The sequence below is a fragment of the Dysidea avara genome, chromosome 8 (assembly GCF_963678975.1).
Source record: "Dysidea avara chromosome 8, odDysAvar1.4, whole genome shotgun sequence".
NCBI lineage: Eukaryota > Metazoa > Porifera > Demospongiae > Dictyoceratida > Dysideidae > Dysidea > Dysidea avara.
The window spans coordinates 4,705,226-4,721,247 of record NC_089279.1 but is presented as its reverse complement, the minus strand read 5'-3'; the positions used below and the strand labels follow the sequence as shown (position 1 = coordinate 4,721,247).

General features: G+C 38.5%; 1 protein-coding gene across 2 annotated transcripts in view; it reads left to right on the top strand.

Annotated features, from left to right (window-relative positions):
• Positions 1 to 15,712, top strand: part of LOC136264082 (uncharacterized) — a 40,671-nt gene extending 24,959 nt beyond the window's left edge. For both annotated transcript variants that reach the window (XM_066058765.1, XM_066058766.1), the window contains exon 3: positions 13,929 to 15,712. In XM_066058765.1, coding sequence (XP_065914837.1) covers positions 13,929 to 15,503 — 1,575 coding nt within the window. In that variant the 3' untranslated portion in view covers positions 15,504 to 15,712. The remainder of the gene's footprint in view (positions 1 to 13,928) is intronic.
• The last annotated feature ends 310 nt before the right edge of the window (positions 15,713 to 16,022 follow it).

Genomic DNA, 16,022 nt, shown 5'->3' with positions numbered 1-16,022 from the left:
ATTAATGTTACCAAGATTGGCAAAACCTATCAGAGCTCCAGTCTGTTTGTCATAGACTAAATATTGTCGGATGTACATTTCATCCATTATTGTGAGCATTTCATATGCACCACTGGATCTAGAGTGCAAATACAAAGCCCACTTAATTATCATAGGGTGCCATCTCATGCCTTTAGGATGGGTAGATGAGGCCTTAACCTGTTGCTCCCAAAAGAGGTATGGAAATGAATCTTTTGGATATGAATTGGAGACATGGTTTTGCAGTATATCCAGAATATCTGAATGTGTGTCTGAATCAACAACCTGAGCAGCCCTTTCCACCTCACTTTGTAGTTTGTCAGTGAGATGTTTCATTTTTCGTTGGGTATTCTCGTGTAGGGTACTTAGTTGGTGTAATTTACTGATCAGGTTGTCTCTATTCAGTTTGTTGAAAGGAGTATGACTGTGTGGGTTCGTCTTATCATGAGCTGGTCTTTTGGTAAGGCGGCTTAGCTGTGTTGTCATCGTCTATTGGAACAATCTGCATGCTTCACAATGGCTGCTCAGTGAAGTGCTTGGCAAAAGGATGTGTCACATCCTACGTATCAGTGTGCGAAATAACTTTTCAGGCATGTACTGACAAAGTGACAGGCCAATATGAGAATTGAGCAGACATCAAGGAATTTGCTTGGAAATTTCAATGTATCAGTACATTTTTAATGTATGTATCTATTTTTGTATTGTATAACAATGAACAATGTAAACAACTTACAGTGAACAATGTTACGTTTAACTGAAGAAAATGGAAGTTAATTTAAATTGATGTAGTGACAGTATTGGTGAGTTAGTCTAAGTGATACACTGATTACACATGATTTACGGGTAAGCTATAACAGTAAACGCGTGGTCCTCTGTTTCACAATCATCATCTGATTCAGATCCGGACTCTTCACTAGATTTCCATGCAGCTAAAGAAAACTCTTCATCTACATCATCATTTTCATCTGATTCTCTCCCAGCCCTGCTTGATGTTGTTCCTCTGGTAGAAGCAGTAACTCTCCTTGTTCTGTCCTTATATTATTCTGAAATGGCATTTGAAGGATCCCACTAATCAGTTGGTGGACCACAACAATCAATCCAAAGCAGTTGATCGAGCCTGTTCTCAGTACGGTTAATACGACAGTCATTCTTTATAAACTTAAGCTGTGAAAACACTCTTTCGAGGTGTCCATTGGACAAAGGTAGACAGAACAATAATTCCACTACTCCTAAAATATTGCTCCATCATTTGGCATCTACACAGTTGAAAACCTTCCACCACACCTAGTCATCTTGTACTAGATTGAAGTACTGTTTGCCATATTCCTCCATGTCATCCCATTCCTCTCGGACCAAAGATATGTCAATGCCAGCTTTCTCAAGAGGAATAGAAAGTCAGTCACACACTGGCATGACCAAATGAAGGAGTGCTGGTGTGCTCCCACCCATGGGTAGCCAAAAGCATTACTGCTTGAGTTAAAATAAGCAACTGCTCCTCTTACACCTTCAATTGACTAACAATAAAAGAGTTGACTGCTTCCAACCAGCTTTGATAGTTTGACTTCAAGAATGCTAGGCCTTGAGTGTGGTAATGCAAGTTAACACCTTGATAAGTCACAATACTTGCCACATCTGTTAACTGAATTCAAGTGAGCACTTTCTTAACTGTAGGAAGATTTTCAAAAGACTTCAATTTAATTTCATCCAGTGACCTCTTTGTCTTTATAAAAGCCTCAACTGTTCTAACAACACAGAGCTCATCCTCTTGAAGAATTTTGCAAACAATCCCCACTGGCTTTAGCAGATCATGAAGGAAGGCACAACCAAGTAAGACCTTGGATTCACGCCAATGTAGAATGTAACCTTTCAACTTCTGTCTATCGACTGATTTGACACTGCGATCTTCTGACAATGACTTCAAATGGCTAAGGTAAGCACCAAACCTGTCAATGACTCGTGATAAAGCAGCCACCTTGTGAGCCACAAATCTGGTGCCACAAGCTCGTAAAAGCCTTGCTCCTCTTTTGTGTGGCAATTCACAATCATCAAAACATTGTTTAAGCTCCTCCACTATTTCAGTTCAACACATTTCTTGGGAGACTTTTCATACACATAATATATTTGTAGCAGCAACTCATCCACTGTTGCAAAGAATGTGGTCTTTAACGCATCTTTGATGGAGAGTTCTAATCTATGTGCAAGACACCAGCTTACTATAATTCATGGCATATCTCTTTCAAGGTGGCCCTCAGTCCACCACTCCCTATATTTGCAGAAGTACCATCATACCCCAAGCCAATAATTTTCTGCTTCCATTCTGCAGGTGGGATATCTAAATAAGCCATAGCTTGTTTAAAACAATCACAGAGGCCTTGCCCTGTGCCACAACAGAGTTGTCGTACAGCAAAAAACTTGTCTCTTACAATAACCTTCTGACAATCCATCAAAGAACAATACCATAAACAATTCTTCACCAATATTCCCACAGTCTGTGCTACTGTCTACCTGGATGCTAAAAAATCTAGCCTTGTTAATATCCTTTCTCAACTGGTGCCTCAGGTCTGCACCATTGAATTCAACAAACGTTGCACAAAAATGGCCATTGTGATAGCTTTCTCCTCTATCAACGCTGTGTCTTTCCTCTAGGTCACAAAGAGTCTTCATCTTTTTAAATAGCATCTTTTCCTTTGCTATCAGGTAAGCTATTTCAAACTTTCACTTCGATCTAGCTCTAGTCAATTCATCCATTGATGGTAGAAGTAAGGCCCTTGCTATTGGAGCGTAGTCACAAACATTAGTTGACTGCTCCTTCTTATATAAAATCATTGTGCACTTATGCATTTCCGTGCTGGCGTGCTCCTTGAATGATGAAGCACAGGTATTAGTTGTTCCTTCCACAAAGGCAGAGTTATAGTTCCGCATTGATATTAAGTACTCTTGGAACTGACCACAGATACTGCACTTTAGCTTCGACACATGCTCACGGTCCCCAGCAACAACATCAAATTTCAGCCATAGGGTGGTGTCTTAACGTTTTATCGTTCTCTCACAAATCCATTTTTCCACCGTCTTCCTTATAACACTTCTATTTTCTGCCATGGTCGGACTTTTTCCAGACAAAGTTAATTATGCCCTGTCAAATGATGTAATTGTCTGGAAATTGTCCAGTATCCAGACGTTATTTTGCACACTGCATATAATCAAAAATATTATCATTTATGCAGTAAATATATGATGCATACATTCAACATAAAATATATACATGTACTTACCTTAAAACTCCTTCACGTTCATTATTAGCACAAAATACTTTTCATCAGGCTTTCCTGAGCATATCTTGCAGTAACTAAGAAGTTGCATCAAGTTCAAAACATCATGAGGTGTTTTCAGCTCATCCTGTGTTGGGGAAAGTGCAGGACAACTCGCTGCGTCAAGTTTTTTGCTTTGGAAATAAAGTGCCCTCAAACATTTTTAATGTAAAACTGATATACGGTAATGTATTGTGCATGATACTGCAATATGTGATCTCTTCATTGCCAACAGAAACATCATGCCAGTTTTTCTCCAGTGGCTGTAACTTAAGGTATTCATGGAGTTTCCTCAGATTGTAGTGAGGTGTACAACTGTACAGTGACAATGGAGCAGTTGCTTTCAGACTTAAATCGCACTCAAGGTCATAATTACTGTCAGTCATACTGATGGAACTACATCATTATGATACCTTTAGCCGATTGCTATTGGGAAATATACGGTATTATTTAAGCATACATGTGAAGAAACTAAGGCACATTTAGCCCCTATATACACTGGTGTATGCACATAGCTACTTATATCAAGGATGGCCCCAGGGATTTTGGTGACTGGTTTCCAAACTTTTGCTATATGCAAATTTAAATCTAGGGGGATATGGGGGCAAGATTTTCCAGAAAATTGTGTAATTTGAAATTGAATCTGGTAGCAATATTAACAGTTTAAAAATATAATTATGTTAGATATAATGTAGGCTGCTTAATTGTACTTGCTTCTGGTACAGTATCAGGTGCAGACTAAAGAAAGTAGCTAGCTAGTTACTTAAAGTTCTTAAGAGAAATACAAAATGTAGCTGTTCTTTTAGAGTGGTTAACTGCTTTATTAGAGTATTTCAATCTGTACTTTTGTACCATTGCAAATCACTGTAATATATAATTTTGATTACCTGAATACACTTGACCAGTTTCTGGAAACCTCAGAAACCCCGCCCCTGCATATCATTATTGTGTGATAGCTGTATCTGCTGCATAAATAACCAGAAAATCAGAGTATACTAAATATACGTATAGTATAATCAACTTCTGCAGCTGGCACTTTGTGATATGCAGCCGGTCAACTAACATATTCTTTTATAAAACTGTACTTGCTTCAATGTTGCAATAACAATATTTCATCAACCATGTCACTCTCCTGGCTTACCAAAGCCAGTTCTGAGCCAGTATACCAGCCGGCTGAGCTATAGGTTGGCCTGCATGGCTATAGCTACGCATATGATATAGTTACCCCATTCCGGCAGTAAAATGTCTAGTTAATATTCTTACTTTCTTAAAATATACCAAGACTCACTAAGTGTGTTTACTTAATGATGGGTCATAGCGGTTACGATACAGCCTGGCTGGTACGTCTCGTGACTACGTAGCCCTTCCCACTCGTACGCTAGCTTGTACAAATACACTTACCGGAGTCTATAAACTTACTCCCCCGAACCTTGATCTTTACGTATGTACCACTGCTAGTGAGAGAACCACATGTTATGACCAAGTACCCTGTACCTGTAAAATTGACAGGGCATTAAATACAATACAGCTAAAAATCTGTCACTTTTTACGCAAATGACAGATTTGGGGAATTCATCACACCCTTGAGGTAATACAAAAATTTCTTAGTATACACATAGACTGACCTGAAGATCCACGATGTTACTACAGTCCACGCACACTTGGTGTACAGTCCACGTACACTTGACAATTGAGAACTAAAGAACACACATGACATTATAAAATTCCTTTGTCTACTTACCCCCGAACCTTGATCTTAGTTGCCAAGTTTAGAGCAGCTCTATCCAAGTTATATATGTACCACTGCTAGTAAGAGAACCGCATGCTATGATCAAGTACCCTGTACCTGTAAAATCGACAGGCAGGCATTAAATACAATACAGCTAAAAAATCTGTCACTTTTTACGTAAATGACAAATTTGGGGAACTGAAAATTCATCACATCTTGAGGTAATGCAAAATTTGAGGACCTGAAAGTTCATCACACCCTTGAGGTAATACGTTTGAGGATTCACAAGTTGGCCCAGCAGTGACCTTACTACACAGTGTCCTGATTAGACAGGTTTCATTGTACATAAAGACCAGTATGCAATATGAAAAGAGTATTTTTTGTACAAGCATCATGTAGATTATCTTACTTCTTCCACCTAGTTCCAGGACTTCTAAATTGGCACTACAGTGACAATACTGAAAGCTGTTTGGTCTGTACGAGTACACCTTGTTGACAATCCATCCAGGAGATATAATTTCAAGCGGGAAAATATTGGTACTTGCTGCTACTCAACTTGGTACCATCACAGAAGTTTTCAGCTTGGTCTCAGTGAACTTGCACTAGTCAATGCAGACGTCTGACAGTCTAAAAGCCAATCGCATACCGCGAAGCGGTTAATCAGTGTGAATAGATGTGGCACTTTATATACTAGCCTCATTTTTTTCACTCCTCCTTTCGTTACTGAACCTCCACTCCTCGTTTCGTTACTGAATTAACCTCCACTCCTCTTTTCGTCACTGAACCTCCACAAAGGGCTGAGTAGATCAGTATTCTTGCTGGCAACTCTTTAATATCCACTCAACGTTCTTCAAGTGGTGTAGACTCTACGTATCTTAGTTTCAAATCAGTTAAGTACGCTTCGCTGCTCCATTGAAATCCAGTTACAATATAACAAATATTTAGCAGTATTCAGTCCTCTCAAGACATGGACTGCCATCAATAATTAATGTAAACCGCGTATCACGTGTATTTACTTGAGGTGTTACAGGGACTTTCCAAGAGATTTCCCCTAAATAGGCTACATGATCATTGTCAGTCAAGTGGAACTTGTTCTTGGTTATGGCTCTACAATGCAGTACTCGTACTTTAATGTATTTTAGTGTTTAATAATATTATACTTCTCTCTCAAGGCATGGACTGCCTTCAATAATAATATAAATCGCGTATCAAGTGTCATTCACTTTTCACTTGAAGTGTTACTGTGCAGGGTCTTTCCAAGGGATATCCCCTAAATAGGTCACGTGATAATTGTCAGTCAGGTGGAACTTATTTATTTCCATTAATGCACTATGGAGCTTGTGTTGTGGCTTTCATTAATTGATCATTATATATGCACATACCATGGTGCAACAAAGTTTGTAACCAATTGCTGGAATGTGGTTCGTGGTTTGCTGGTATGAGCTTGTGTTATGGCTTTCAACTTTTGTAACAGATTGCTTGAATGTATGTGTTTTGTGGTTTCCAATGATTGTGTATATGAGTTGGGGTTGTTCTACACAGCTTGCACAATATTCAGATGTCTGCATGACGACACAAGGTTAAGTGAGACCTGTAAAAGAACAAGCAGGCACTGAACTTAACCTTAAATTAAACACACATACAACTAACCTGGAACATCAGTCGCAACACCAAAGGCACTTACTTGGATATCCTCATGGCTTAACTATGGAGTGAATGGAGTGACATGTGTAATTAACCGGCACTAAACAGTATCTACAACACAATTTTCTTTTCTGCAAGAACTTTTTAGCACCTAGTAAAGGCACTACCATCTCTCCTACAAGAGCATTTCACAAGAGATGTGATGTTAACTTGAGTACAACCAATATGTGGTGTATGTTTGTGAACATGTGTGTATAGTGTTTGCACATTTTGTGTACGTCTTGTGCTTGTATATGATGTAAGTGTGTGTTTGTATGTAGTGAAATGAAAATAATAGTATGATGTTTGTGATCTCTTTCATAACCCTTAGCAAAGCATCTAGCTCTACAAGTGGCAAACCAAGTTGATAGGTCGTCCTCAGGGCACTATGGCAGTGGTCATAGCAGGTTTTATTCATTGACAAGTACAGAATGATTGATATACTCCAATAGAACAGTCAAGCAATAAATACTCTAATAAAACAGTCAGGCAATAGAACAGTCATTGAACAATATAGCTAAATATTTACATCTCTGTCTGAAAACACTCCCAGATCCCAGATGCAATCTCAGAGTTGCTAGTTCAAGATGGTAGCATTCCCCAAGATCACCTAGAAAAGCATGCTTTGCAAATAAGTGCTTTACACAGCTTGAACATTGGGTCTGTAAATTATATAACTGACAAAAATTAGTGATATCCCCTCCCAAAAACACCTTTGCTGTAAAAAAAGGCGCATCCAAGAAACTACAAGTATCTGTAACCCCATGTAAAACAGATAAGCTGTAGAAAAACACTCCAAGAAATTAATGGGTAACTGAAAGAGCTGATATCTAGAGCGGCCAAGAATCAATAATGTTACTACAACTGACTATGATTACCAAAGAATACCTTGGCTGTAGAACAGGTAAATAAAAGTAACTGGCAACTAAAACAGCTGATATCTGAAGCGGCCAAGACTAAAAGTTAAGTTGATACAACTTACTACAATTATAAACTTGCAACATTGAATCCTAATCATTCAACTGTGTTTTATACATTCATCCTTGGTACATCCTAAATTAATTCTTTGTAACTCTAATTGGCTGGTAATTTGGCCGCCAAAATCAACTTAACTTTTAGTCCTGGCCGCTTCAAATATCAGCTGTTTTAGTTGCCAGTTACTTTCATTTACCTGTTTTACAGCCAAGGTATTCTTTGGTAATCATAGTCAGTTGTAGTAACATTATTGATTCTTGGCTGCTCTAGATATCAGCTCTTTCAGTTACCCATTAATTTCTTGGAGTGTTTTTCTACAGCTTATCTGTTTTACATAAGGTTCAGATACTTGTAGTTTCTTGGACGCACCTTTTTTTATAGCAAAGGTGTTTTTGGGGGAAATAGCTACTACTGAACTAAAACCTCTACTGAATAGTCTACATCAGCGTTGAAACTGGGTCACTACTACTGACCCGGATGACCCACTGACCCAGATGTGACTCGGATTGACCCGGATTATTTGAAGTCGAGGCATGCGCTAATAGCTATGTTTTGGCTAGTCTTGAGCGAGAGATACTACGTTTTTAACGTTCGATTAACGTATTGAGTAAACGAGTAGTTATGTGAAAACTAAACCGGTAAGTTTATAATTTAAAATCAGTCAGTGACTAGGTTTCATTCCACCATAGATAGTATAGGTGCGTAATGGTTCCATGTAGCTACAGAGCTACAGACAGCAATTGGGTGTGGCTTCGTGTATACCTAGTATTATGCTTTCCCGATATATTTAAAGTGGGTGTAGCTCACAAAATACTTATTCTGCTGCAAGACTAGACTATATACAACTCGTACAACAATCGATTAGTGAGCATAGCTCCAACTAAGCTTGCGGACAGCAACGGACACAGTTTCGTGCTACAAACTGTAACTACTAATAAATTGGCGTGGCTGAACATATGCTTGCAATGCAATAAGTGGGCGTGGCTCATGAAAGAGCTGCACGACTAGTGTCAATAAGTTTCCACGTCGTCGAACTAATGATTTCGTTTCTCACGTGACCCAATCCAGGTCAGACCCGGACAATCTGTAAACCAGGTAAGACCCGGATGACCTAGACAAAATGTGAACCGGATGACCCAGGTGACCTGACCCGGTTTCAATGCTGGTCTATATACACTAGTGACATGCAGAGTGTGTATCTAATCATAGGCTACCCCTAGCAGTATAGCTATGTATAGCTATTCCATTAATGGAACACTCACATTTCAGTTACTATTATAAGTATAACAGTAAAATAAAACAAAGTACAATAACACTAGTGTAGTCTGACCCAGGACTAATAACCTATTCCCATACAATTCTCTAATACAACGTACTGTGATTCCCAACATAATAAATGAATTAGTTGAGTCACTGTGTTGGCAGTGCTGATTATTTGTTATTTCTTCAATGTTTTATGCTTGTTTCAGTACACAAACCTTCTGTTTCAGAGCCGGTTTTCCATCACAGCAGTTCTTGCGAATTACATAGCCATTGCTAGTATAAGTGGCTAGTACCATCTGCCAAGCAACTTGACTTTGGTGTTTGGTGGATACCAACCTTGTTGTACAGTTATAAAGTGTATGCACTGTTTAAATAGTTTCATGTTCTGCTATATGACAGTATAAACAAGAGTTCATAATACAAAAGAACTCTTGGTATAAACTATCTAATCCAAAACAGCCAGCTGTAAAAAAAGTGTGCGGCCCTCAAAAAGGTTATGGTGAAAAAAGATGTGAAATCCAAGGTGGCGGCCAAGAAATGGCTGTGATGGTAGGTTAATGGTAAAAAATTTAATAACGACAATTCAGGTGAATTTTTGTGCCGCTTGTGGCAAAAAATTCACCTAAATTGCCGTTATTAAAATTTTTACCATTAACCTACCATCACAGCCATTTCTTGGCCGCCACCTTGGATTTCACATCTTTTTTCACCATAACCTTTGTGAGGGCCGCACACTTTTTTTACAGCTGGCTGTTTTGGATTAGATTTCACTTCTTTTTGTATTTGTATACCTCAATATGGCCGGCTTTGGGACTTTTTTAACCTGTCTTTTTTTCTTTTCCACAGGAAGAAGAAAAGAGGAAGCAGATGTACTTTAAATATTTCTGATTTTATCATTTAATGTACAAATTATATATATAATACATATATTTATTACAGAACTCTCCATGGTGGTTTCTTTGTAACTGAACACTCTACAAAATGACTTCCTCTTGCTGCTCTCTCTACAGGGTGCATTGTTTGTAGCTGAACAATCTACAAGTAACTTCTTCTAGCTGATCTCTCTACAGGGTGATTTGTTTGTAGCTGAACTCTGTACAGTTTGATTTGTTTGCAGTTGAACTTTCTACATGGTTGTTTCTTTGTAGCTGAACTCTCTACAAGGTAACTTCTTCTAGTTGATCTCTCTACAGGATGACTTGTTTCTAGCTGAACTCTTGAGAGGATGATCTGTTCATAGCTGAATTCTCTACATGGTAGTTTCTTTGTAGCTAAACTCTTTACAAGGTGACTTCTTCTAGCTGATCTCTCTATAGGGTGATTTGTTTGTAGCTGAACTATCTGCAGGGTGATTTGAACTCTCTACAAGGTGATGTTTTCTAGTTGATCTCTCTACTCAGTCAGTCTGGATGACTTGTTTCTAGCTGAACTCTCTACAGTGTGATCTGTTAAGTTTCTACCTGATCTCTCTATAGAGTTATATCTTGTTTGTATAGCTGAACTCTTTACAGAGTGGTTTTTTGATTGGTTGCTGAACTCTCTCCACGGTGACTTGTTTGTACTACAGAGTGACTTGTTTGTGGCTGAACTCTCTACAGAGTGACTTGCTTGTAGCTGAACATTGCATAAAGTAACTTGTTTGTAGCTGATCTAGATGAACTCTCTACTAGGTAGCTTTTTTGTAGCTGAACCCTTTACGCAGTGACTTGTTTGTAGCTGAATTCTCTACAGAGTGACTTGTTGTAGCTGAACTCTCTACAAGGTGACTTGTTTATAGTTGAATTCTCTTCAGTGTGACTTATAATGTTCTGAATCTCTACAGCAACATATTTGTAGCTGAATTCTCTACAGGGTGACTTGCTTGTAGCTGAATTGTCTATAAGATTAACTGTATGTAGCTGAACTCCCTACAGAATAACTTGCAATGTAATATAATTCTATAATGGAGTAAGTTATAAACGTAGCTGAATGCTTTATTAGGGTGACTGTTCTATTAGAGTATCTCGATCTCGCATATGCTACACGTAGTTGGCTTTGGAATCATAACTCAGTGGTTTGTAATCCGATTCTTCTGACTTGTTTCTAGCTGATCTCTCTACAGGATGACTTGTTTCTAGCTGATCTCTCTACACGGTGACTTGATTCTAGCTGAACTCTCTATAGGGTTTTCTGTTTGCAATTGAACTCTCTACAGGATGGTTTCTTTGTAACTGATCTCTCTACAGGGTGACTTGTTTCTAGCTGATCTCTGGATGACTTGTTTCTAGCTGAACTCTCTGTAGAGTTATCTGTTTGTAATTGAACTCTCTACAGGATGGTTTCTTTGTAGCTGCTCTCTCTACAGGGTGACTTGTTTCTAGCTGATCTCTCTACAGGGTGAACTTGTTTCCTCTACAGATGATTTGTTTGCAGCTGAACTCTCTACATGGTGGTTTCTTTGTAGCTGAACTCTCTACAAGGTGATTTCTTCTAGCTGATCTCTCTACAGGGTGATCTGTAGCTGAACTTTCTACAGGGTGATTTGTTTGCAGCTGAACTCTTTATATGATGGTTTCTTTGTATGTACAAGGTAACTTCTTCTAGCTGATCTCTCTATAGGGTGACTTGTTTGTAGCTGAACTATCTGCAGGGTGATTTGTTTGTAGTTGAACTCTCTACAAGGTGATCCTTCTAGCTGATCTCTCTACAGGATGACTTTTTCTAGCTGAATTCTCTACAGGGTGATCAGTTCATAGCTGCACTGTCTACAGGGTGATATGTTTGCAGCTGAACTCTCTACATGGTGGTTCCTTTGTAACTAAACTCTCTATAAGGTGATGTCTTGTAGCTGATCTCTCTACTGGATGACTAATTGTTTCTAGCTGATCTCAATATAGAGTTAAAACTTTCTCTATAGAATTATAACATGTTTGTATAGCTGAACTCTTTACAGAGTGGTTTTTTGATTGGTTGCTGAACTCTCCAGCTACACGGTGACTTGTTTGTACTACAGAATGACTTGTTTGTAGCTGAACTCTCTACAGAGTGAGTTACTTGTAGCTGAACATTGCTTAAAGTGACTTGTTTGTAGCTGATCTAGATGAACTCTCTACTGGGTAGCTTTTTTTTGTAGCTGAACCCTTTACGCAGTGATTTGTTTGTAGCTGAATTCTCTACAGAGTGACTTGTTGTAGCTGAACTCTCTACAAGGTGACTTGTTTATCGCTGAATTCTCTTCAGTGTGACTTATAATGTTCTGAATCTCTACAGCAACATATTTGTAGCTGAATTCTCTACAGGGTGACTTGCTTGTAGTTGAATTGTCTATAAGATTAACTGTATGTAGCTGAATTCCCTACAGAATAACTTGCAATGTAATATAATTCTATAATGGAGTAAGTTATAAACGTAGCTGAATGCTTTATTAGGGTGACTGTTCTATTAGAGTATCTCGATCTCACATATGCTACACGTAGTTGGCTTTGGAATCATAACTCAGTGGTTTGTAATCCGATTCTTCTGTACTACTGCACGGACTTTCTATGATAATTATTCCAGCCACACACCAATTTTCAGCTCACTACTCTAAGCGGTTTGCCTGGTAGGCGTGAAAACTTTTAGTTTTTTATTCATAAAAATCGATCGCATAATTGTGACACAGGTTGGGTTTTGTGTTATATCTCGATGGCCTTTAACTGGATTCCTTTCAAACCACAAAAAGGCACTCCTACGATAGTTACTCCGTCTACATAGCAATTTTCAGCTCATTCCTTCAAGCGGTTTACCCTGTGGGCGTGACAGACCTTCGACCTTATTTTACGCAAATAATTGGTCATAACTCCGTGAATGTTCATCAGATTCCTACCAAACTTGGTACTGAGATTTGCCTTAATGAGCCCTTTAAGTGTGCCAAATTTCAGGCCAATTGGAGCACGCATTCGTGTTTTATTTCGGATTTTGCAAAGTGTGCGAAAAGAAGTAGAAGAAGGAAAAAAAAACGAAGAAAAAAAACCCCAAATTTTGGCCGCTCGTATCTCGGAAATGGCCGGAGCGATTTTCTTCAAATTTGGAATGTGGACTCCCCTACCTAGCCGGCACCTCTGTAGCAACTTTGGTTTCAATCGGATAAGGAATCACGGAGCTACAAAGGTGTGAAAATCGCGTTTACTTTCTTCCTGTAAATATACTCACGGTGTGGCGCCGGCTTCGCCGCACGACACACTACCGTGTGTCTTGATCTTGAAAATTGCTTATAGTTTGAGTGAAAGCCTAAGGATGAATATAATTTTTTAACAATAATCGAGTTGAATTTTTATGGAACAGAACTGTGTAGTAACCAGTTTTTATACTTCTGCAGTCAGTCCAGATGAACAACATGCGAAACTCTGTTATACATTTGGAACATTATTCAATACCGTTAAAATAGTATATTATTACAGTAGCCTGGGGATGCTACCTACCTAAAAATAAAGCGCATTTTGAAGTTTTCACCTGGACTATATATATATATGGTTTCATTTCATAGTAAAAATGATCAGTGCAATTGGAGATCAATGTTCAAAGAAAGACGCTCATCATGACCCCAAAGGCACATGCCACACTTGATTTAAGTATTTTTGTTAAAAAGTGGTGGCTTTATGATGCATCTATACTAAACAAAATCTTTTATATACACCCTTTAAATTGCCAAAACCCTATTTTGCCTAAAGCTTATTAGATACACTAAGACTATTCAGTTAAGGCACTTTTGCCACTAAGAATATTCTAGGGTGGTTTTTAGAGGTGGCATTTTGGTAGGCACCTTTCATTATTGGGCCGATCCCCTACTAAACAGTTCTACCATTATAGTGTTTGTTAGTGTCACATTTACAATTACCACAAGGTGGGGTTTGAAACATCATTGCTCTTAAGTATCATATGCTTTACATGGTCTTGACAAATCATTTTTAATGTTTATTTCTACATCTAAACAGATTTCTTCAGCAACTGGATCTACCGTTAATGATGCACCATCACGGAATTTACCTAATAATGCAACAGATCTTCAAGCAAGCCAGCTATCAAGGAAGCTAACTAAAGCAACAATGGCTCATCCCAACAGTAGTACATCTTCCAGTAACATCACTACTGCAAGTGGAGATTATAGCACGCCTCCTGGATCAGCCAATATAATACCAAATGCCGATTGTAAATCCAATTTTTATGTTGATTTAAAAGATCTACCACCACCTGATATTGATGATCCTAGTGTTAATTTTACATCAGTACATCACACCAATCCTTCATCAGAGTTTGATGATGATGGTTTGATCCCTGAAAGTACCCACCTTGGTTACCGTAATCCTCCTGAGATTAAACATAACCCACTAGCTGGTCATGGTCCGATTGGTGATCCTCAGATGTCTGCTGGTGTATATATGCCGACTTATCTATCTTCAGTTACTACTGTTGCTCCATCTTATACAAAATATCCTCCTTTACCAACAGTTGAATTATCCCATGAAAGGTATAGATTTGGCCAAAATCAACCAGCATTTGACAACTTTCCGCGAGATGTTACTCAGCAAGATCACATCAGGAACTCGTTACAAGGTAGTAGTGGTGCACTACATTCATTGCCCACTAGTAGCGTCAGACCAACTACTGGCAATACCAGAACAGGAGAAGACTTTCAGTCCTTTGATAATCAGCTATCTGTAAAATCATCTTCAGGGATGTTTACTAAACAGAACTCCATGCCTGATAGTGGTGAGACATGTACAACTGTTACCTTTACCACATCCTCTACCATTACTGTTAGTACAATGGCTGCCATGATATCTAGCACAACTGTATCTACAGCATACGCTAGTGCACCTGGTGACCATGTTTCCACTGCTTTTGACAATCAGTATACATCAACTAGTACAACTAACACTACTGATCCTGTACTATATGGTAATGTACCAGTTTGCAAACCAGTGTTAACTACTACTACTACTACTACTACTGCTGTTAGTCAGTCAACAACCACTACCACACCAGCAGCTCCTAAGCATGGAAAACTGGACTTGGAAGATCTCAGAAGGAAGTCAATGCAAGCCACAGCAAGCCTTAACATAGAAGTGTCTCAGTATAAAAAGCAAGATTTGAGTACTATTAAAAAACATCTAGATAAAAAGCATAAAACAAGAGCTCAAGTGGAGGACTTGAAAGCAAAACCACCATCGAGTAATTATGGAAATATTTTTGGCTACTCTCAGTCTGCCAGAGCTGCAGCTCAGATAGATAATCCAACAAATAGACGACCAACGACTACTCCACGATCTATCAAAGATTGTGTTACTCCATTAGGACAGAAATATGAATATTGGGTGTGTGCTTGTTGTGAAATTGTTAATGGAGCTAAGCGTGCTAACTGCAAGAGATGTATGATGGCTTGTGGAGCCCTGTCAGTTTCACATGCCTATTGTAAACTTTGCAACTTGCTAGTTTATATATCTGAAGAAAGGATGAGTCCTCGTATTGTCTGTCCACTGTGTAAAGACATGCTGCACACTGTAGTTTAGCTTCTTACCGTATTGCAGAGGTATCTGGCATAGCTAATTTATAAATGCACACACTTCACAATTGTAATATGTTTGTGTAAACTACTGGTATTTTGGTGACAAATGTTGACTACTTATGCTGTTAGAAGTGTAAATTTCACCCCTGGGGTGACAATTATTTCTACTAGAAGTTTTCAGTGTGAACTATTGTAATTTGTTTGTTGACTTAATGTGTGCAAAATAAATTTACTTGTCTAAATAGCTGATGCAGCATGATGTGTACAGAAAAATGGCATACTGAGTAAATTATAGCTCATATTTCCAAAGACAAGTCAGTATTGGTTAAAAGGTGAGTTATGTCTAGAGTGACTACAAGTCTAATACATAACATGTTTACTTAATGTTGTAACAATGTGCTTGTTGTAGCTCAAAAGGCCAGTACTTGCCTCAGTTAAGTGGATACATATAATGGTGTGCATAGAGTTAGAAGCATGAAACCTTCACCCAGGAGCTAAAGCTATCTTGTATATGAGTGACATG